General features: G+C 46.6%; 2 protein-coding genes across 9 annotated transcripts; one reads left to right on the top strand and one right to left on the bottom strand.

The window, feature by feature from the left end:
- Positions 1-26: 26 nt before the first annotated feature.
- On the bottom strand, positions 27-11,434 carry DPCD (deleted in primary ciliary dyskinesia homolog (mouse)). Of its 5 annotated transcripts, none has more exons than XM_088669662.1 (6): positions 11,160-11,434; positions 9,393-9,473; positions 7,151-7,275; positions 5,982-6,115; positions 1,503-1,605; positions 27-907 (listed from the first exon to the last, which is right to left on the bottom strand). In XM_088669662.1, exons 1-6 carry the CDS (start codon positions 11,290-11,292, stop codon positions 803-805), a joined length of 681 nt encoding a protein of 226 aa, XP_088525788.1. In that variant the 5' UTR covers positions 11,293-11,434; the 3' UTR covers positions 27-802. The 5 variants fall into 5 exon arrangements, with proteins under 5 accessions (XP_088525788.1, XP_034990012.1, XP_034990013.1 ...); XM_035134121.3 differs by lacking the exon at positions 11,160-11,434 and adding an exon at positions 10,808-10,906; XM_035134122.3 differs by lacking the exon at positions 11,160-11,434 and adding an exon at positions 10,428-10,897.
- On the top strand, positions 10,912-22,704 carry POLL (DNA polymerase lambda). 4 transcript variants are annotated; one of them, XM_088669661.1, is made up of 10 exons: positions 10,913-11,020; positions 13,025-13,179; positions 13,487-13,781; positions 13,976-14,147; positions 15,481-15,789; positions 16,400-16,573; positions 16,752-16,880; positions 19,052-19,220; positions 20,604-20,729; positions 21,654-22,704. In XM_088669661.1, the coding sequence occupies exons 2-10, from the start codon at positions 13,068-13,070 to the stop codon at positions 21,671-21,673; spliced, it is 1,506 nt and encodes a 501-aa protein (XP_088525787.1). In that variant the 5' UTR covers positions 10,913-11,020; positions 13,025-13,067; the 3' UTR covers positions 21,674-22,704. The 4 variants fall into 4 exon arrangements, with proteins under 4 accessions (XP_034990005.3, XP_088525787.1, XP_088525786.1 ...); XM_088669660.1 differs by having other exon boundaries at positions 13,484-13,781; XM_035134114.3 differs by having other exon boundaries at positions 10,912-11,020; positions 13,484-13,781; positions 20,604-22,704.
- Positions 22,705-23,043: the final 339 nt, after the last annotated feature.

Genomic DNA, 23,043 nt, shown 5'->3' with positions numbered 1-23,043 from the left:
GCATACGGGATTGAGAAACCAGCATAGAAATTTGAACATTTGCTTTTATTAAAATGAAATCGATACCTTCAATAGTGGTAGAAACTGGCATAAATGATATACTGAGAGAGGTCAAAGTAATGAGAGCTCAGAATATACACATTTTAGGGCAAAGGCAGTGGGAAAAAATCCTTTATGCTTTGTTTGAAACAGGTTGGGTGTTCAGTTTGAGGGGCAACTGCGGGCAGCTGTAGAGGATGCATATACCATATTGGCCTGAATATAAGCCTCACTTTTCCCCCAAATTCTGACTGTGAAAAGGTATGCAGCCAGGAGTGCGGCAAAGCGGCACCCGCCCTGCATGTAGTGTAGTCCCCCAAGGCTGGGAAGGGAGAGAGAGAGGAAGGGAAAAGGCCACCGGCAATGCAGCATGGCTCCCCCCCCCCCAGGAGCAGCGGAGGAAGGGAGCCAGGAGCCAGGAGCAGCGAGGAAGGGAGCAGCTTATATTTGGATCTTCTTTTCTTTCCCCCCTCCAATTTTAAAGGTGTGGCTTATATTCGAGCCAATATGGGAGCTTTGGCTCCCCGAGAATTGTAATTAGCACACATACAAAGACATCAACTCCAAGGAGACTGGTGCTTCTCACCTGTGCTGCACACCAGAATGCTGATGGGGAGCTCTAAAACTCTAGCAAGAAAGCTCTTCCAGGATCTACAAACTCAGGTAATTTAAGTCCTTCCCCAAAACGTTTGTCTCCAATCATCTCCTTTATTTATTAAATTAAAGTAGTAAAATATACACAATGACATTCTGCAACTGCTGGCTACTGTGTCTTGCATTCCCCATCTCCATTATTAGCTGCCTTGATCTTCTTTAGCTCCTTTTGCAGCTCCTCCTCTGCAGCCAGGATCTCTGCTGGCTTCAGGTACTGTGAAAACGAAAAATAAGCCGCATATATCTCTAGCACAAACATGGTTGCAAGCCATTGGAAATTCTCACACTTGCAAAGTCTTTGCAGTCACCCCAAAATTCAAGAACACTGAGCATAATAATTTACAGAGGAAATATAGCATAAAACACTCTCTCAAATGCATCTGGTTCAATGCATGTTATCTCATATTGGAACTTGCCCTACTTTTAATCCTGGTTAGACTACTGGACTGTACAATCTCCCCTGGCAAACTATGCACTCAACTTTGCTGGCTATTACATTCTACTTCATATATCCAAGCAGTTTTGAATATCTACACTAAACATTACAGCCATAAGAAAAAGATGGTTACTCATGGGAGAGGAGGAAATGTGTATATCCTATGGCATTCTAAACTCTGAAGCAGAAACAGAATTTGGATTTTTCCTACTAATCCTCAAGAGACATTAGCTCCTAATTTTGTAATTTTCCATTGTACTTAAGGGCCTATTTTTCTATTTGTTTCCTCAGTTTTCACAAAGGCGGTGATGCCAAAAGGAAGGCCAGGAAAAGTTCTGAGTTACTTTGACAAATTAGTCTTGTAGGTACCTACCGTGATTATTAATGTGTTGTTGGCATGAGTAAAGCTCAGAGCAGTACTATCCAAGGGCAGTTGGAATCTGTCTAAGTCAGGAACGGAGAATTTCTTGTAATATCTGAAGATAAGCATGCGAGAGAATGTGAGGGTAAGACCAATTTTTGCTGATACTTTTGTCACCTGTGGAATGCTAGTTCATTAAGATGTGAGCAGGAAGGGGTACAGCTTGCAAGATTCCCATTGGCACTAACCCACAGAAAGCCCCCAGATGGAGTGTTCTGGGGCAGAAGAAGCTGGGTCAGCACCACTGGTGTTAGTTGATGGCACTGGTCCAGATATGGGTCCAACTCAACCCCAGACTACCGTGTTTCTCATATTATAAGACACGTCTTATAATTTTTTTTACTCAAGAAAATAAGCCTATGGCTTATTTTCGGGGGGTGTCTTATTTTTTTAAAAAAAATTACAGTATGGTACCTCCTCTTCCTGTCGCGGCTCGGCGCCCGGAACTGGCTGCTGCTGGGCGCGTTGTCGGCGCTTCAGCAGGGCACGCTGCTGGGTCCCGCCGGGTCGGGGCTTCACGCGGCGCGCGCTGCGGCTCTTGCCGGGTCGGGGCTTGGAGCAGCGCCAGCGCCAAGCGCCAACCCGGCGGCGGGACCAGCAAGACCTGCAGCGCGCGCTGCTCCAAGCCCTGATGCGGCGGCGGGACGCAGCAAGGGCCGCAGCGCGCTCAAGCTCGGGGCTTTTTTCACTCGTTCCTGCTTGGCACCGAGCTCCCAGCGAGACTCACCGCCGCTGCTGCCTCCGCGCGCAGCAGTTCAAAGCTCCGGTGGGGCAGCCTCTTCGCAAAGGAGCTCCGGGAGGGACCAGTGAGTGGTAGCCGCGGCGGCCAATGAAGGCTCGGCTGGGTGTTTTTTGTTGTTGTTGCTGCGTCCCGCTGCGTCCCTCCTCTTCCTGTCGCGGCTCGGCGCCCGGAACTGGCTGCTGCTGCGCTGCTGGGCGCGTTGTCGGCGCTTCAGCAGGGCACGCTGCTGGGTCCCGCCGGGTCGGGGCTCCACGCGGCGCGCGCTGCGGCTCTTGCCAGTCCTGCCGCTGGGTCAGTGCTTGGCGCGGTGCATGCTGCTGGGCATTTTGGAGGGGCAGCAGCAGCCGGTTCCGGGCGCTGACAGGCATCTTCCTCTTCCATGGCGCCATCCAGACCTGCTCCCACCACTACGGCTTATTTTTGGGGTATGTCTTATATTTCTTCAACTCAGGAAAATCCTGCCATGGCTTATTTTGTAGGGATGACTTAAAATATGAGAAACACGGTAGCATAGTGCAGTGTTTGCCACACAGGTTTCCCTATGTGCCCTGCTTTCCATTCCTGCCAGCGTGAGTGGGTGCAGTGGTGGCTACACCGTTCTGTCCCACACCCCAGCTAAAGTTAGACTAGCTCTATTAATGAGTTTTATTTTTATTAATAAGTCAGTATGAATACAGTGGTACCTCGGTTTTCAAACTTCCGAAAAGTTCGAAAACCGAGGTGCAAAGGGCTGCCTGCAAATTCAATAAAGAAAATTGGGGGGGGGGACTCAGCGGAAGCCGTTCAATTTCCAAGATGCGTTCGAAAATGGAAGCATTTACTTCCGGGTTTTCGGCATTGGAAAACCAAAATGTTCGACTTCCGAGACATTAAAAAACCGAGGTACCACTGTAACACCAACTGACTTAAGATTTCTTAATCACGTGAATGCTGTGTTTTCCAAATATGGCTGTAGAGTGCTGGGTAAAGTGGGAGGGAACCCTAACAGTTTGAAGGGCTGTTTATTTTCAATTACCTTGAATCTGCACTGCTTCATACACCTTTGTCCTGCCAAGTATCTGGTGGATCTAAACAGTGTCTTCTACCCAACTATCACTTAACAAAACTGAATGAACATTATTCTTATCTCCCCCCTACCCCACCCTCTGCACTACTACCATTTAGCCCCTTTGTTACTCTTCCCTTGTGAAATTCCCTCCATCGCATGGACATGTTTCTGGTGCCCCAAACTGAATGGGAGAATTTATTCCCTGGTGTCAGGACCATAAGCAATCCTTCTCCATTAAGCCCGTTCTGCTTAGAGGTTGACTGCTTGAACTACTGCTGCACAAAACATGAACCCTTTATTTTCCAAGCCTTAGCGAAAATGCATACAAAGGACAACCAGCCTTGGATGCTTTGCCTGCTAGCAAGGAATGTTACCGCAGGGCTCGGAGCCTTCTGCGTAAATTTGGGAAAGGTGGCAGACATGGATAATAATAGGGGTGTCAAAGGTTAAACTGCAAAGATTAGTTGAACACAAAGACATGTTAAGGAAGTGTTAACTTCTTACTGATTGAGACAATAAAAAAGCAGGTCCCAGAAAAAGCCCAGTGTTTCAAAGAGCCTAAGGAGCCCGCACTGGGAACACTAACTTTGCCCCCCAGCCTTCCCCAGGAGTGAAGTAGTGGGGAAAATAATACCTGGTATGGTCTCCAACAAAAATCTGTGAGAGATCAAAGGAAAACAGATCTGCTGCTTTGCCCCCTTCTAGTGTAATGTTAACTGCTACCTTGCCTTGCAATAATTGAATCTGCTGTGGCCAAAGAGGCTTTGCATGTTTGTTTGGAAAGTTTGCTTTAATGGATTTGTTTTACAGCAAGAGGGCTAGAGCAAATCCCACTTGAGCAGCCTTTTGCTGTGGCTAGAGGGGCCAACAATGAATGAGTTGGAGCGGGTGGCAATATTTTCTTTTTTAAGGTCCCTCGGGGCAGCTGTGTGTTCTGGCAGGGCTCCTGTGCTGTCAACAGCTGCATAGTCAATGTTCAATAGGTTTAGTTTTCTCCCTCGGTGCATCTCCCTGCATGGAGATTTCATCTGTTTAACTTCTGCCTGCCATGCAGCTGTTGGAGGCATAAATATATCCGTAACTGTAGTTTCTTTGGACTCCTAAGTGCAGGCAAGGACTTGTTTACCTAGCCACAAGAACTGACACGGTTTTTAGGAGTTTATATCTAGCCTAAACAAAAGCCTGATTTTAGTAAAAGCACTAAGAGTACAACAATTGTACAGAAGATCAAACACACAGAGCACCTCTGCTCCTCTCTAAATAATATACCACTAACAATAAGGGCAGCAAACCTAAATTCAGATTATTTTATCCTCACCACCACTATTCACCATATTAGAAGCCATCTATAGTCTCAGAAGCTTTTTGAAAAAGGACTTCACCTGCATTCTGAGTAGCAGGGGTGGAGACTGCAGCTGGGCAGGCCTTGCTGGAAAGGGTGTTCCATAAGGAAGGTGCTACAAAAGAGAGCAAGCCCTTTCCTGTAAATCTTAAATTACCTACCTACCTACCTGTAAATCTTAAATTACAGAGAGGCTTACAGGGCAGGAGACACTCCTCCTTATCTGTCACCTTTTAAGTTCAAGATGTGGATGCCAACCCAACTCTCTTGCCTTTCACAATACATGTCTTGTTTTTTGAAGAGGAGATCCTGTGGATTTGATCCTGCACACAGTTAAGAACAGTTCACTCCAGGTATATCTAATATAACTAGATGTACCTCATATTTCCCTTGGTAATCTCACAGTTGCAAAAACCAAAATAATCTCCCTTCTGCACAGGCCTGCTAACCAGTAGCCCACAAGTAAAGCATGAATGAAACAGCTCTCTCCTGTTGGTATTCAGAGATGCTATGCTTTTGGACATAGAGATACCATTTAACTATCATATCTTAGCCAATTTGTCATGTTTCCTTTAAAGCCATCAAAGTCAGTGATCACCAGCCCATTCTGTTTTATGAGTTATATGTGTGAATAAGTCCCCTCTTTTGTGTGGCTTCAATCTACTGGTAATCAACTTTCTTGGTTGACCCTGAATACCTGTGTTATGAGATGCACCATGCGTTTCTGCAAAAAGTTGAGGCTAGTCAAGGGCTGCTTAAATCAAGAAGTACTTAAGCATCTCCATACCTATCAAGAGGAGGCCATTGAGCCGCAAGAACTTGATCTTGCACCTTCCAATTGCAGTCAGATAGCAAAGATGCTAAGTGGAAGGGCCTACAGGGTCAATGTAGCTTGGCCTTCATTGTGAAGTGTTTGACAAGTCTCAACCATATCCATGGCCCTTTACTGTCACTGATTAATAGTATTCTTTGCCCTCAGAAGAACTTTAACTTAAAAACATAACTGGCCAAAGAAAGCAAAGCAGCTCTTTGCCAACAGCACCACCTCTAGGCAATTTTCAGGGATTGCACAAAAAATAGGTTAGGGATCGGAAGGGAAAATCAATGTATTTCTTCCGACTTCATTAAAAATTGGGAGTGAGATATGCATTTCATTCTGTTTGTAATGCTATTGTCAAGCAGGAAGAGGATAAGTGGTGAAACTTTGCAATAAGTTTCCTCCAGATCCTGGGCTTTATCAGAATCTGCAGCCCCTCACCCATCTTCACCCCACCTCAGGGGAACCTTGTGCTTACTGACTTCTTATTTGTTGTACGGACCACACAGCAGCGCTGATCCTTCTCCACAGAAACACGATAGACATCTTTAGGATAGGGCAAGTTCCGGATCCGCCACTGGAAGCTGTTCTTAGTGTCTTTGCGCATAAAGATAGGCTGGAGAAAAGGCATATTTCTGTTACCCTGGCGTCACTCAGATGGAATAGGTAGCAGTGGGGAGTTTTTGGCTTTGCACATTCAGGTGCTTGGTCTAGTTATGTGGACCCACATAGCAGTGCTGAGGATGTAGTCTCTTTGAGGTCACCCCCACTTATAGTTCTTCAAACGTATCAAGAATTCTATAAGTCTATAAGTCATTTATATAATTTCCATGCAGTCAGAGGCTTATGCAGGATACACAAATGAAGCTGATGTGGAGGAATGGGGAGGAAGAAAGCTGTATTAGAAGGAAAGAAAACAGGTTAAAGCAGGCATCCCCAAACTCAGTTAATGCCTGGGTTAATGCAACAAAGGTCTCATAGATGAGGAACAATGTGGTCTCTAGTTGTGGTATCATGGGCCTGTTCCACAAGGAATAGTAATCAAGATGCTGGTGGTTAATATTGAACAACATGCTGGAGCATTGGTTACCCCATGCCGGTGGTGCGGTCATGAATCTCCTTTGGTCATTCTATTGGCAGAGTTATTTATCTTAAGGAAGGGCCATAGCATAGTGGGACAGCACATTTGCATGCAGAAAGTTTTAGGATTTGGCACCTTTGGTTAAATTATTTTAAACAGTAGCACTTGGAAACATTCCAGATTCAGTAAGCAGCTGCTGCCAGTCAGGTAATATTGGGATAGATGGACCAATAGTCTGACTTGGTGTGAGACAGCTTTATAAGTTTATACCAGCACTAATGTCATAGGCACATGTTCTCCAGTGAGTCACAAAGTAAAGTCACCTAACAGAGTACTACGTAAGGTTTCTCAACCCAGATATATCCCCAAGGAAACAGAACCCATGCATTGCTCTTTCTCTGTTCCAAAGCTAAGATGAGCTACATTATGTTACTTTGCAATGGAAGCATTACTACTCATCTTAAGAAGCCAAACTGTAGTCTCAGAATTCAGAACAGGTAACTCAGGAAAATGAGACCCGTAGCAATTTCAGAGGTGACAGTGATGTAGAAAGGAACTCGTCTTACTTACATTAGTACTGCTCTCCTTAATGAGCTCACGATCCAGAGGTCCTGGTGCGAGCAAGTTTGGCTCTCCCACCTCAACCTGCCATGCGCCACAAGCACCCAAGGCATTCTTCTCTCTCCACTTCCTCACTGCAAAGAAACAGAAAGGAAGCACCTCTTTCAATTGCTTTTTCAGGTAAACATCTGCAGTAAATTTGTATTTGAGGATGGGATTCTCTTGACACTTCAGGGAGTAACCTCAGGTGTTGCATGAATGAGAATTTTGCTATAGGAGTAAGACATGATAAACAAGAAACTGCACTAGGCAGTGGTGTAGGTTTTCGGGGGGGGGGGGATGAAATAAGAAAATTTCCCAATGCTGAAAACCAACTGAAAGCTGATTTAACAATGGTGGGTTATTTATACTTTGAGTTTTAATTTATCCTCAGTTATGCCCCACATGCTGAAAGGGGCAGCACAGCCATGCACAGTTCTCCACCCATGAGATCCACATGGGTATGGAGAACCACATAACTTGATGGTGGGGCTATCATGCTCAGAGTTTCAGCTCCTATAGAAGTCTATATATGTGGCCTTGTTGTTGTCGTTTAGTCGTTTCCGACTCTTCGTGACCCCATGGACCATAGCACGCCAGGCACTCCTGTCTCCCACTGCCTCCCGCAGTTTGGTCAAACTCATGTTCGTAGCTTCGAGAACACTGTCCAACCATCTCGTCCTCTGTCGTCCCCTTCTCCTAGTGCCCTCAATCTTTCCCAACATCAGGGTCTTTTCCAAGGATTCTTCTCTTCTCATGAGGTGGCCAAAGTATTGGAGCCTCAGCTTCATGATCTGTCCTTCCAGTGAGCACTCAGGGCTGATTTCCTTAAGAATGGATAGATTTGATCTTCTTGCAGTCCATGGGACTCTCAAGAGTCTCCTCCAGCACCATAATTCAAAAGCACCAATTCTCCGGCGATCAGCCTTCTTTATGGTCCAGCTCTCACTTTCATGCATCACTACTGGGAAAACCATAGCTTTAACTATACGGACCTTTGTAGGCAAGGTGATGTCTCTGCTTTTTAAGATGCTGTCTATGTGGCCTTACCCAGCTCAGATGTTCACACTCAATATGCAGATGTTGGGAGATGTGTGATCATGAGGCCTCAGGGGCATGGTCTAAAGAGTCAGGCCTCCAGCTTTCATGGAAATATACTCAGAGTTTTCTGGCTCAGAAATACATGCTTAATGCATGGATTTCAAGGATGAGGCCAAAGCAACATGTAACTTCAGGGATAGGAGCAAAGGTGCAGCCCCACAGCCTTTTACTATGCATACCCCTTTCACTCAATCAACATGTGAGGAGATATCTACTGCTGTGAAATCAAATCTAACTCCTTGGAACAGTCCTTTAAAAGTTAATTATATCTATGAAACTATGCAGTCTGGCAGGTTTATCCACTCATGTTACTGCTGAATTTTATGGAATAATGCAGTTTTAGGTAAAGGTAAAGGGACCCCTGACCATTAAGTCCAGTCGTGACCGACTCTGGGGTTGCACGCTCATCTCGCATTATTGGCCGAGGGAGCCGGCGTACAGCTTCCTGGTCATGTGGCTAGCATGACAAAGCCGCTTCTGGCGAACCAGAGCAGCACACGGAAACGCCGTTTACCTTCCCGCTGTATTTATCTACTTGCTTATTTATCTACTTGCACTTTGACATGCTTTCGAACTGCTAGGTTGGCAGGAGCTGGGACCGAGCAACGGGAGCTCACCCCGTCGCAGGGATTCGAACTGCCGACCTTCTGATCAGCAAGCCCTAGGCTCTGCGGTTTAACCCACACAAACAAACAAATGTCCAAGGATAAATGTATTGGGGAAATTTACTACTTGCATCACTCCTAATGTGTAACATGCAAGCTCATTGTAGAAGAGTATTCTTTCCTGTGGTGCTGTCAAGTATGATTTTGCTTCCTAACTCAAAGTACGATTCTATTCTACTTCTCCTGTGTTGGAAATAATTACCACATTGAATGGGAGGATGAAATGAATGAGTCACAAGTGGCCTATTTCGAAGTTGCGCTATAACTAAAGGCATTTTTTAGTGGGAACTTCCCTTTGCTATGATCAACATGAAACCCGGACCTGTGCTATGTGCAGCAACTGTCAAATGCAAAGCTGCTACTTCTCATCAACCTGTACTATTAATAAGCCAAGCCCCTGTTATGACCAATTTTAAACTCCTCATAAAGAAAGGAAGCTTGCTTACAAAGCAGCTGGTTTGTCTTCAGGTCATATTCCTCCGCCATCTCCTTCCCATTGTCGAACAAGTAATGGATTTTTCGCATACCTAAGGAGAGCAGAGGTGAGTGAATCCACAGAAATGATGTAGAGAAAAGTCCCACCCACTGACATACTCCCTGACCCTGTTTTCAGCTACCTCAAGACTTAGCTGGAGAAGCCAAAAGTCTCTAAACCACAGCATCTGTGGCATTCTGGCATTCACAGGCTGCCACCCTAAATCATACAGCTTGATCTTGTGGGTGCCAGCAGACAGAGATTTCTTTTTTTTTTTTTTTATTAAAAAGTTTTTATTAATAATTTAAACAAATACAACAATAAGAAAACGAAACGAAACAAAAACAAAACAAAACAATTCAGCACATTATCAAATACAAAAAATCCCCCACCCCCACCCTGAGTCCTACCCCCACCCCTATCCCTAATCCTTCACAACCTAACTTAGACTTATCTATACTATACTTGTTTCCGGTCACACACGTTGATACACGGTAAGTACTTAATTTTTGTATCTACTAAATTCACAAAACAAAACAAAAAAGATTATGGTTATTACAATGTCAATAACATTCATATAACTAATTTGCTATCTTTTTGATTCTAGAGTCCTGTTACATCAGAGAGGAGAGACGATTTATCTATATAAGTGCTCAGATAAACGGTAAGTGACTCCCATTTCCCTACGTTGTCCTCCAGGTTTGTTTCTTTCAATATTTCGTGTTTTCTTGCCAAGTTATAATATAAAATTAATTTTTCTAACCATTCCTCCTTTCTTGGGATTTCTTTTGACTTCCATGCTCTTGCGACTAGTAGTCTTGCTGAAGCAGACAGAGATTTCAATGGGACCGACCCAAGCGTAAATGACTAAGGCCCAACCCTTCACTGGGGCTGCCTCCCAGGTAAGCGCAAGCAGAGGCTGCCGCCTCAGTCGAGCCCTGGGACTGTACGTACTAAAGCAAACAAGCAGCCTTAATGCGAAGGTGACAACCCAACTCACACTCACCTGGAAACAAGCCCAAACTGAACACAGTAGGATTCACTTCTGAGTAAATATGCATTGGATCGCTTCTAGAGCCCTTTACCTTGGAAGCAAGTCCCACTGGAACCAATGAGTCTTATTTCCGAGAAGACACGGGACAGTACAATGTTGTAACCAAATTTATTGTGGCATAGGCTTTCGTGGACCGCAGCCGGCAGTCCTAAGATCTGCATTGCATACAGCCCACCGGTCCCGGGGCTCCCGCTTCCCCGCACTCGCCCCGGTCCACCCCCGTCCCTCGCCGGCGATCGTCCTCAGCCCGCCAGGATCCCGGCCTCGCCGGTCCCCGCTCCCCCCGAGCTCCCCGGAGGAGGGCCTGCCGAGGACGCCCCGCTCCCATTTACCGTCCCCGAGCAGGGCGGTCTTCCGCGCCGCGCGCAGCTGCTCCAGCCAACTCGGCCCGGCCATGATGCCGCCGGACGCATTGCCAGGGCAACCGCCCTACACTTCCGGCCTCTGTTGACCGGACGCGGAAGAAAACGCCGCGCGCTCGGGGAAGCTTTGCTGTTTCTCTCCCCCCCCCACCCCAGTCCTCTTTCACGCCCGCGCCTCCCCGGGTAAGTGAATAAAACGCGAAATAGCTCCCCGCCCCCACTGCTCTCTCTCTCTCCTTCCTCCGCCCGAGGGGCGTTTCTAGGCCTCTCCGCGCGTCTCCTTAACCCCGCCTCCCTTCCTCCTTAGTGGGCCTCGTCCTACCCGAAGGGAGATCAGAAGAGAGCGAGCGCACAGGTGCAGGAGGAGTCGGCGCTCCTGCATGCCTGCCGCCGCGAAGCCTCGTTGCCACGTGGGGGGGGGGGGACCTGGGGCCTGGGGCTGTGCTGGACTCCATCTCCCATCAGCCCCATCTCCCAGCCTGCTTGGTTGGGGTGGTGGGATTCGTAGTCCAGCAGGCTCCGTTTACCTCTCCCTGAGGCGACGGCAATATTCACCTCTACGGTCTTGCATTGTCTCATCTTTGTCTCCTCACATCTGTCCGGCACGCCACTCTGGAAGTGAGACACCTCCTTCTGGCTTCCTGTCTCTTCTTGCATTCTGCACAAGCTCCACGTCCTTGCCTCCAAAGGTCTCTGTAGCCCTGTTACAACCAACACCCTGTTAGGTTTCTGCTTGTGACCTTGGCTCCTCCAGCTCTACCACCCTCGGCCGTCCTAAAGTCTCCTGCTCCCTCAAAATACTCTACCCTTTCTCCCCTTATGCTTGAAACTGTCTCTCAGAACACCTGTGTGGTGTTTCCTAATTTTTTAAATTCCTCCTCAAATCCTACTTTTTCAGTGAGGCCCTTGGCTCAGCTCCCTAGTTCCTATGCCTTGCTGCAACTAAGGCTGTAACTGAGCCTAAGCAATTGCAACTCAAACAATTGTGTGTTCTTTCCCTGTTTATCCTCGCCTCCACCTTTATTTCTCAGGGCCCACATAACCCAGCAGGGCTACCAGGATTGATGCTCTGTATCCACCACCATTTAGACTCCTTAGTGGCAGCACTGCTGTAGTCACCAGCATCCTGCTCCCTTCACAGGCTTGCCTGTGAGCTTGCCTGAGATCCCAGTAATGTAATGGATGAATTGCTGAGCAGTCACTCTACTCTACTCCCAGCCCATTGCAGCAACACCACAACAGCTGAGCCAGTAGGAGGCTGATAATTGCTCCACCACCTCCCTGTGTGCTGTCATGGACCTTTTCAGAGATGGTGACAGCTCTGTAATGGGCCAGGAACTGAGTGGTTGCTTGGGACCTTGCCTATTATAGTGCCACTGTGGATAAGTGTGAGGGGAGACTGGTGGCTGCAGGAACATCACCACTAGAGGGCCCAAGGGGCAGCAGATCCTGAAATGTATGTTTTGGTTTGTGCTGGGGGCTCCACTGAAGACAGCTGCCCTGTACCCCCTTTTTAAAAAAACTTGAGCCAAACTGTTCCCCCCTGAGTTGAAATTTAAATTAAAAGCTCCCCTGGGCAGGGGCCTGCCCTCATACTCTGTAAAGTACCATGCACAGTGAGGATGCTATATAAATAAAAAGTGACATCTGTGGAGCTGGTGGGTATTCAGGAATTCTTGAGGGAGGTGACCTTATGTTACTGCTATGAAGCACTAAGTCTATTGGTCTTTGGATGTACCACATTTTGCAAATTGAGGCAAATAAGACCCTATTAATGATTTGGTGCTCTGGTCCATGGGGTCACGAAGAGTCGGACACGACTAAACAACAACAACAACAAATGATTTGGTGGGATATCTAACAGGGCCTTTCACCTGTTGCAGAAAAAGAAATGGCCAGGTCGAAACACACAACTGAATTAACATAGGGAGTGCCTTTTGCTAGAGGATTCTCTGTCATTAAGGTAGATCACAAGCTAAGGCATGCCCCCTAGAAACTGAAGATAACCTATTGGCATGTCAGAGTCTTGCACCTCATTCATTTCCACCTCTAGCTAAAGTTGCTTATAAGGTTACGTTTCACCTGTTGGCATGGGACATATGATAGCTTGATTTTCATTTGAGGTTTAAAAATACCTTTGTGATGTTAGTCACTTCAAACTCTTGCAATCTTTACCATCTTCATCAGTAAGACTGCTTACTCCTGCCTGGGAAGGAGGCATCCATGTTCCATGGAGCCCCAAGGAATTGTCAAAGCTTTCCCCAAACGAAAGAAGATAAGAAATGATTCACAGAAGGCAGTGCCTTCAAAGGTACTGAAAGAAGAAACCAAGAATGAGCAAGGTGAGTTTTCTGTTTGCTTCCTCAGCCATGTGAAATTATGAGGCAGCCTGGCCTGCTCTGCTTGAGATTACTACGGCCTAGCATTTAGTGCAAATGGTTTACTTTGGGAGAAATCACTTAAAGCTGGAGGGTTCCAATCAAATGGAGGCATTGAGTTTTGAAATCTTACCTACCGGTATGTGCTACAAGATATCTAGTCTTCTCCATACTAGTTATGGCTTCAGGCTGTCAGCTCCCATCACTCAGATAAGACATGAAGCCCACCCTTGCTTTGCTGAGTCTATTTCTCTTTGGTTTTCATTAGCAGCATGGCTGGAGCCAATCACTGCCTATGTGCTGCAAGCAGGTATTGGCCAGGCTAGAGCTGAGATCTTCCGCAAGCAGATCGTCCAGAATGGGGGAAGTGTCTGCAGCCAGCTTTCCCCAGATGTGACACATGTTATAGTGGATGAAGGCATGGACTGTGACCGAGCTTTCCGGCTTCTCAAACTAGCCAAGTTACCCCAGGGATTGCAACTGGTGAAGGCATCCTGGCTGAGTTCCTGTATTGCAGCACAGCAGATCTTGAAGACTACTGGCTACAGCCTCTTCATCCCGGAGAAGTAGGTGCCTTTCTTCCTTCAGCATGTGGTGGCAAGTTTTATGTGGAAATCCATTTCTTATTTTGGGAATGGACACAGAGGAAAGAGAATTGAATTCCTCAGTTCTTCTCAATTTTCTCACACTCTTGTTATGGATAGAATGGCTGCCTTCAGAAGCAGTGATTGCACCTTGCTGTACGTTTGGTTCTTGGCAGGTATCTGGATGTGTCAGACACTTCAAAGCAGCAATCACAACTTCTGGATGAAGTGATGGTCCAGCCTCAAATGGAGAGTGCAGTCCTGGCACTGAAGGATGAATCTCAGGCAGAGGTTTCCAGCACTCCCTGTAGTGCAGCAAATTCCTCAGGACAGCAAGAAGTAAAAGGGGTGAGCCCACTTAGCGGATTCCCATTTTTGTGCTTTTGAGCATTTTTGTAGGTTATGCCAGGGTTTTTATTGGGGAAGAGCTGTAGCTCAGTGACAGAGCATTTGTCTTGCATGCAAAATGTCCCAGGTTCAATCCCCAGCATCTCTAGGTAAGGCAGGGGGAAAGCCCTGGCTGAAATCTTAGAGAACTGCTGTCAGTGTGGACATGATTGACACCCCTTTGTTTCAAAGATGAAAAAGTGCCACACTCCTCTTAGAGTTGGGGAACAATATTGTAATTGGAACGAGGCGTGTGTGTTGACAACAGATTCAGCAGGTGAAGTCTAGATGATACAGCCATTTTTTCTCTTCTGAAAGGAGTGAATTTGCCTCTTATTAAACAAATGCTGGGGTGTCATTGTAGAAGCTGGGCACCTAACATGTGCTTCCTTTGGTTACTCTGAGTATGTTTTTCTAGCAAGCTTCACTTCAGATCACCTAAAAGTAAAAAAAAAGAGGAAAATGTAGAAGGAGCTTTTGGCAGATTGTTTTTGCATTAGAATGTGTGTGTTATTCTGCTGCCGTCTTTGTTTAGCAATGCCTTTAGGTTCATTTATACAAAGTCTCCTCTTCATTTAGAGAATCTGGCAAAAATATACACTGGTCTAAAAACTCTATATGTCCAGTTGCCTTGAATTTTAATCTTTCTCAACTCTGAAGCAATAATATTAAAATCAGCTAGTAAAATACTAGTTACAAAGTGTTAACACCCTAAAGTCAGAACATAAAAATATCATATTGCCTATAATGTGTTCTTTATAGCATCTTGACCACAAGGTGTAATGAATGTAAGTCATTGTTCAGCTTCTTAAGTATTATATCCTTTGTTTTCTGCTAGTCAATGGAATACCTGGTATGTTTATAATGGGATGTTGCCCCCTAGTGCCTGAAGTAGAGAGCAAAAGGAAATTGTGCCACTAAAGTTGTTGTAACCTGGGACATCTTCTTCATGATCGGTCTTCACCACCACTCCAAAACAAAACCACCTTCATAAGTTATATGAATTCATAGCATTATGGTCACTGCAGGGACTCTGCCAGCTAGGCTTTCTTGTAGATGATCATCATACAGTAATTGAGAGGAGGAACATGTTATATGCAAATGTTAGTATAGCTTATGCTCTCTCTCTCTCTCTCAACCTATCTATTGTGGTGGGTCTCACAGGGACTACCAATCCCCTTTAAATATGTTTCAGAGTCTCCCTTCCTTTGGTGCATTATGAGCCAGTGCCTTGCAATTGCTTGCATAAGTAATGGCTACATTTCACAGCTGCTGCTTCTGCCTCTCTCTAAAGACAATCTTGGACAACGAGGGAACTGAAGGGGAAGAGCCTGTTGTCACTCTGGGAGAACTGGAAGCACTGAGGTCAGGCCAAGACCCAAACACTTTGCCAGGAGACTCTTCTGTGGCGCTTCCCACTAGCAAGTGGGTTTGTGCCCACTCCTCTGCAAGCAAGAAAATTAATCATAACCAGAGCATTACAGAGAAGCTGGAGCAGCTGGCAAAAGCCTACTCTGTCCAAGGCGACAAGTGGAGGGCTCTGGGTTACTCAAAAGCCATAAACGCCCTCAAAAGCTACCACAAGCCAATCGCCTCATATCAGGTAACTTGGATAGATGTCTTCTAAAGCAAATCCTTTCTTGTCTTCTCTGAAGCAACTGCAGCTTAATGTTATTGGGAGCAGCCATTAAGTCTATGGAGCAACTAGCCTCTCTTCTCCTACCTCACACTTGCAACTCCTGGGTGCACTGCATCATGTGTGAATAGCCAGCAGCTTGGTTGCACCCGACAGTTGTAAGGTCCAAATTGCTTGCGTTTTAACCTCCCTGAGCTAGGCAGCATCATTCCATTTCTATTTGGGCCACTGTATAGAGAGATTTCTTAAGTATGAAATTAGCAAAAGCCTACACTATGCTTTTGGTCATTTAAAAGGAATGCAGAAGAAGTCTCTGTCTGCACTGAGAGAAAGACAGAAAAATCTTGTAGTCAAAGAGTAACGATCAGATTTTATTTCCAAAAATTTCATAGGCTTCTAAATCCCAATTTAGGAAGGTGGGTTCTTGGAGAGGAGGGTCTGTGTTAGATACCCTCAGGAGTCAAGAACCAATTCCGCCCTGCCCAAGCTGAGCCTAGTCATCTCCAAGCTAGAAACAGATGATATTTCCAGATTAAATCAGCATTGTAGCCTTTTTCTGTCTGTGGCTGTTTTTCAGGAAGCCTGCAAAATCCCTGGAATTGGGAAGCAGATGGCAGAAAAGATTGTGGAGATCCTGGAGAGTGGGCACCTTCGAAAGCTGGACCACATCAGTGAGAGTGTGTCAGTGCTGGAAACATTTTCCAATATCTGGGGAGCAGGAGTCAAGACTGCTCAGATGTGGTACCAGCAGGTAATTTTCTCTCCTCTGCCGTCAACAAGTGCTGCAGTTTTGCTTGTATTATGGTATTGTCACAAGGACCCCATATGTGAGTTAATTCTTTAGTTTCATTGCTGAAACTGGTATGGAAAAATCTGCTAATGCACTAGAGGAGGGAACTTCATACATGTCCCGTGTGTCCTCTGGGCAGGGCTTCCGCACTCTGGATGACATTCGCACTCAGGCTTCCCTCACCAGCCAGCAGGCCATTGGCTTGAAGCACTATGAGGACTTCTTGGAGCGCATGCCACGTGAAGAAGCTGCCCAAATTGAGGAGACGGTGAGTACCCCTGTGAGGACTGTGGGCAGGGCAATGTTGAGGCTTAACAGGCCACATGGCACACCTCATCAAATCAGCTCCTGAGGCAGCCACGATTCTGGTAGGTCCCACATAGTTGGACTTCCTGGCAGTTCAAAGGGGAAGGATGTTGAGCAAAGCTGCTGCCTGTTTTGCCTTTCCTCCCTCCAGGTTGGTGATTTGGCACATACCAGATCCTGCAAATGTATAACTGGGATGGGAAGCTTTGGTCCTCCAAATGTGGTTGGACTCCGGCTCCCATCATCCCTGACCATTGGCTGATGGGATTTGGAGACCCAACAACATCTGGTGGACCCCAGGTTCCCCATCCCAGCTCTAAAGAGAGCCTAGAAATCTTACCTGTCCTTTTTTGCTACAAACCAACAATTTTCACCCCTTTGTTCGCAAGCTCCCAACCTGATAGGCCGGTCCTTCTCTAAAAGGACCCTCGGACTGCATCATGGCAGAGCAGTGGTGCAAAAACACCTTGAAAATCTTTGTGGTTCCCCCCATGGTGTGGGAAAGGGAGCTTTCTAACTTTCTGAACAGGCCTCCCTTCCTTTTGTGGGTTTGACCAGGATGCTGCTCATAGAAGCCAATAGGCAGTTCATAAAATTGTTTTTGGGTTGCAAGTTGTCGGCTTATAGGCTGAAGTTGCGTGATCCTTTATCACTGCTTCTCCTGTACATTGAAATCACCATGGCAGCACTGGGCAGCATGATACTGTCACTCAGTCACAGTGCCTGCCCCTGAAGAATGCATAGTTGCCAGGTAGGGCATCATTCCTCACACAGGATTAAAGCTCTTTTGGGAGCCCCTGCCCTTGGGAGTGGACCTATTGTGGGTTTGATGGAATTACCCATTTTTTGCCCACCTCAGGGAGTAGACAAGAGAATGAGGGGATTAGCTGCTGTCCATCTGAGACCCAAGGTGCTGTGTGGGGCTGGCTGCTTTCAAGAAAACTTAATTGAGGATGCAGAGGGACAGATCTGCATTCGAAAAGCCATGAAAGCTGCTCCCAAATGTTGCAGGGCAAAGGTTAATGAGCTTATCCCTCACTAATGAAGGATGATCCTGGAGACTGACAAGGGGCACTCAGACCCTCCCTCCCCCCCCCCCCCCGCCTCCGCCCAGCCCCACAACTGCTTCCTTCCCCTCTACCCATGCCACCCTCTATGTTCTGAACCAGCAGTCATCTCTTTGTTTAATAAGATGGATTATTGGCACCGTGGTACCCATAATCCTGAATTCTGAAATCACCTTCAAGCGATGCTTTTAAATGAAGCCATCAGAAGTATGCTGGTGCAGAGAAGCTCTTGGACGAGGGACTCTTCTTTGGGCACTCACCCACTGGGTTGTGATTTCCAGCAGTCTAGGGGTTGACTGTTGCTCTAGCAGGACATTTTGCCCTTCGCTGCCAAGAGTTTTCCTTCCATGAAATGGGACTTGTGAAAAGCCCAGCCCTGCAGGAGGAGAGTGCCAGGGTCAGCCAGCCTTATGCCTGTCCATAATACTGATCCCTTATGAATTTTGGATGTCCTGGTGACTTTAGGACTGGTTCTGCTGAGTCACATATTTTGCTACCACCCTTCACTTCTAAAAGGGCTAAAAGGTCCCAGGTCCCACTCTTTTCCATCCTGCTTCATTACAGCTTTGGACAGAATGCTTTGTTTATGCAGAAGAGTAACTTCCCATAGTTTGGAAGGGTTATTGTCACCTGTCACCCGAACTACAAATGGGTCCCAAGTTAGCTAACCTGCATACGTAACAACTCATGTAATTCAGCATCCTGAGAATTTTAGCGTTCATTATCACCACTGTGAGAGTTTGAAGTTAAATTTGCAAGCATATAGATAATTCACAGTAAACTCCCAAACCCCAGTCGGGCTCAGTACAATTTTCTGTGGCGAAGGGGCTGGACTCCTTTCCCTCCCTCATGCCCAGCAGAAGCAGAATAAATTTAATGATTCATACAAGCAAAAGAATTCAGCTTTCTTGACAAAAGAATTTGAATTATGGCATCACACTGTTTTTGTTTTGTTTTGCCCACACTGCTGGGGGTAATTGAATCACCACAGTGGGTGGGAATGGAAAGATACTTGAAATCAGCAACTACACCTCTGCCCGTTCCTCTACACTGTCTTTCACTGCAGGTCAGAGAAGCAGCCCTGTGGATCAATCCTGGGCTGCTGTGTGTCGCGTGTGGCTCGTTCCGGCGGGAAAGGTCCACCTGTGGGGATGTGGATGTGCTGGTGACTCACCCCGATGGGCACTCACACCAAGGAGTGTTCAGCAAGCTGCTCGATAGCCTCCGGAAAAGTGGTATGAGGGCACCTGTGGGGCTGGAATATGGCAGGGCAGGGAAAGGGGTCACACTGTTGAACCTTTTCACCACTCTGAAATTGGCAGAATGGGAATCCACAATGTGTATCTGGCACTGCCATGTTGAGCTCGTCTTGGCAGTTCACCTTGGCACTAAAAGTGCCTGTATCTGGGACTTCTTTAGAAGGAGCCATCTTCTTTCCCGCCCTGTAGATAGTTGGGTTCCCTGCATGAAGGACTTTATGAGGGATGGTTTATAGTGCCTGCCACAATATAACAACATGGGTGATTCTGTTTCTTGACATACTTCTCTGTACGAATGTCAGAGCCTCTTCTCACCTGTTCTTATACTGTAAATATGAGGCCCACAACCTAATGAATATAGTAGGTTTGATTAGCTTCTTGCTTGCATTTTGGACTCTTCGTGCCAACATACAAGGGCAGCAGAGCCTCTATCTCTAGCCAAAATGTTGGTGAAAGGCTTTACTCTTGCTGTTCTCCAAGATACTGGTTTAGCTATGTCTCTGATGTTCTTTTAGGAGAGAACATATATTTCAAGAGACCAGAATGCTGATCAGGTAGTATTGTACAGTAGAATTGTCCTGGTGATGCACAGTCTTGATAAGAGCATAAGAAGACTCCTGCAGAATCAGGCCAGTACTTAACAGTAGTCCGCCAGATTCCAGGAGCCAGGAGCCCAGTACTAGCAAGCAGGGAGCCTTTCAGCACAGGCTTACAATTGAGTGGTGACAGAAAACAATCCTTGTAGTAATCATAGAATTGGGACCCCTGGGGTCATCTAGTTCAACCCCTTGCAATGCAAGAATCTCAACTAAAGCATCCACGACAGATGGCCACCCAGCCTCTGCTTAAAAATCTCCAGGGAAGGAAAGTCCACAACTTCCTGAGGGAGTCCGTTCCACTGTTGAACAGCTCTTACCATCAGAAGGTTCTTCCTGATGTTTAGTCGAAAACTCATTTCTTGTAACTTGAATCCATTGGTTTAGGTCAGGCATCCCCAAACTTCGGCCCTCCAGATGTTTTGGACTACAATTCCCATCTTCCCCAACCACTGGTCCTGTTAGCTAGGGATCATGGGAGTTGTAGGCCAAAACATATGGAGGGCCGCAGTTTGGGGATGCCTGGTTTAGGTCCTACCCTGCAGAGCAGGGGAAAACAGGCTTGTTCCATGTGACAGCCTTTGAGATACTTGAAGATGGCTATCACATCTCCTCTCAGCCTCTGCTTTCCAGGTCAAACATACCCAGCTCCTTCAACCGTTCCTCATAAGGCTTGGTTTCCAGATCATCTTGATCGCCCTTCCCTGCACATGTTCCAGGCACTCTCCCAGCCAAACTCCCTGACTTGTGCCTTTCCCCACAGGCTTCCTGACAGACGATTTGGTGAGTCAAGAAGACAATGGAAGCCAGAAGAAATACCTCGGGGTCTGTCGTCTGCCAGGATCAGGCCGGCGCCACCGGCGCCTTGACATCATTGTGGTGCCCTACAGTGAGTTTGCTTGTGCCCTGCTCTACTTCACTGGCTCAGCCCACTTCAACCGCTCCATGCGAGCTCTGGCCAAGACCAAGGGCATGAGCCTGTCGGAGCATGCCCTCAGCAGTGGGGTGGTGCGTGGAGCCGGTGGCCTCAAAACAGTGCCTGGCATGGCCCTGTCTACTCCCACCGAGAGGGATATCTTCAGTCACCTGGGGCTGCCTTACCGGGAGCCCCCCGAGCGGGACTGGTGACAAAGGACAGGAAGAGAGCTATTTGAGGATGCCCTCATGGTGCTTGCATGTGACTCACTTGGGACCTTCCAGCCTCTGCAGGCTTGTCTGCTTTCCTTGGCAAATTCTTGCAGGTGCTAAAGACAGGAGGACTTGTGTGATTAAGGGGAGCTGGGCCTTCTCTGTGTACTGGGAGGAAAAGCCCAAGGCCCTGAATGGATTCAGTTTTTTAATGGATTGCCATTAGAGAGGCACTAAGGGCAAATTAACCTACCTCACTGGTCAGTTTTAATGAATGAATGAGAAAATTTGTAAAGTGATTTTGCACATTGAAACTCCCATGTGAAGGTGGAGGAAGAGTGGTGGGGGGAATGAATAGATTTTTAAGAGTGGGTTTTAAATACACCTTTGCAAAGGTACCATCCTTTTAAGGCTGCTAGCTTCTCTTATTTGAGGAGGCTGCTTTTCTGTTAAGGCAGTACATTTGAGAGAGGGGGTTCGTGGTTTGTTTGCCAAGAAATGAAGTGTCATGAATTTCCATCTTGGGATTAATCTCTTCTAGCTGACATTATATTCTCCCTCTCACCCCGCTGCTGGCCTTGGAAAATGTTTTAAAGGTTTTGGAATCCTATCCTTCCCCAAATGTTGGCACAGGATTGTTTATTTGCATAATTTATGCTAACTGTAGAGCTTGGTATGGTTTCAGGATTTGGAACTTCTTGTTAGTACTTTCCGGAGGTGAATAAAGGAGAGGGAGCTACTGAACGCAGCAAGCCAGTAGGGAAGGGACAGAGCACGACATGAAGTGAAGATGCGGCAGGAGGATAGCTTTGGATGGAATAACTTGGAGGTACTTTTCTAGCACTAAGAAAAATCAGGCAGTGAAACAACTTTGGGGTATATGCTTCTCTGACTACCAAGAGGAGGCTGAATCGGCATCTCTCAAGAATGTTTCAGATATACCGGTAGTTTGCAGTTAAATATCAAACTTCTGTGCCAAGGTAAACATAATTCCGTACTAATTTGTTATTTCTTTGTTAAATTGCTATATTGCCCTTCATCCAAGGATCACAGAGCATTTACAATATAAAAAATACAAAAATACACTCATTGACGTTCATCTACCCAGAAATGCTGCTGAAACACCCTTACACTACTGAGACTCCTTGAAGCACTACCTGCACACTTTCAAACATGTCTTCCCTGCCTTAAAGGCTTGAAACTTGTTTTTTTTCCCTTTAAAAAATGAAGCTGCAGTTCTCAGGGTGCTGAACTGTGACATAGTGCTTTACCACATTCTGCATCTGTATGGCTTGATTAGGATGCAAACAGCAGAATACACCTTGCCTTAGCTGATGAGTCAGAACTTATTGGAAGTTGCCTAATACCAGATTGGACTATTTTTCCATCTAGCCCAATAATGTCTACTCTGACTGACAGTGGCTCTCCAGGGTCTCAGGCAGGGATATTCCCAGTCTCTTGCTACATGATCCTTTTAAGTAGGAGATGCTAGAAAAGGTCTGGGACCATCTGTATGCAGGACAGGTGCTCTGCCACTGAGTCATGGGCCCTTCCCAGTTCTTGTGTTAGACTAGGTGACCCTTAGGGAAATACACCATAGTGAGCTGTAGTTATCAACCTCCATGTTGTACCTCTGCAGTGTATCACTTGGGGATCAGCGCAATAAGGTTCCCTTGTGCTCTGTTAAAGGATTGCTGTGATTGCTGAAAGACAATAAAACCTGTTAACATGTTTTATGTTCTGTTATGAATTAGATCCTTGGTTGGACTAATGATGCAACAGTACGTTTCCGAGCACAGTTCAAAGTGTTGGTGCTGACCTTTAAAGCCCTAAATGGCCTCGGTCCAGTATACCTGAAGGAGCGTCTCCACCCCCATCGTTCTGCCCGGACACTGAGGTCCAGTACCGAGGGCCTTCTGGCGGTTCCCTCGCTGCGAGAAGCCAAGTTGCAGGGAACCAGGCAGAGGGCCTTCTCGGTGGTGGCGCCCGCCCTGTGGAACGCCCTCCCAACAGATGTCAAAGAGAAAAACAGCTGCCAGATTTTTAGAAGACATCTGAAGGCAGCCCTGTTTAGG

The sequence above is a fragment of the Zootoca vivipara genome, chromosome 5 (genome assembly GCF_965207765.1).
Source record: "Zootoca vivipara chromosome 5, rZooViv2.hap1.1, whole genome shotgun sequence".
NCBI lineage: Eukaryota > Metazoa > Chordata > Lepidosauria > Squamata > Lacertidae > Zootoca > Zootoca vivipara.
The sequence above is the reverse complement of the archived record's forward strand: the minus strand, read 5'-3'. Positions and strand labels throughout refer to the sequence as shown.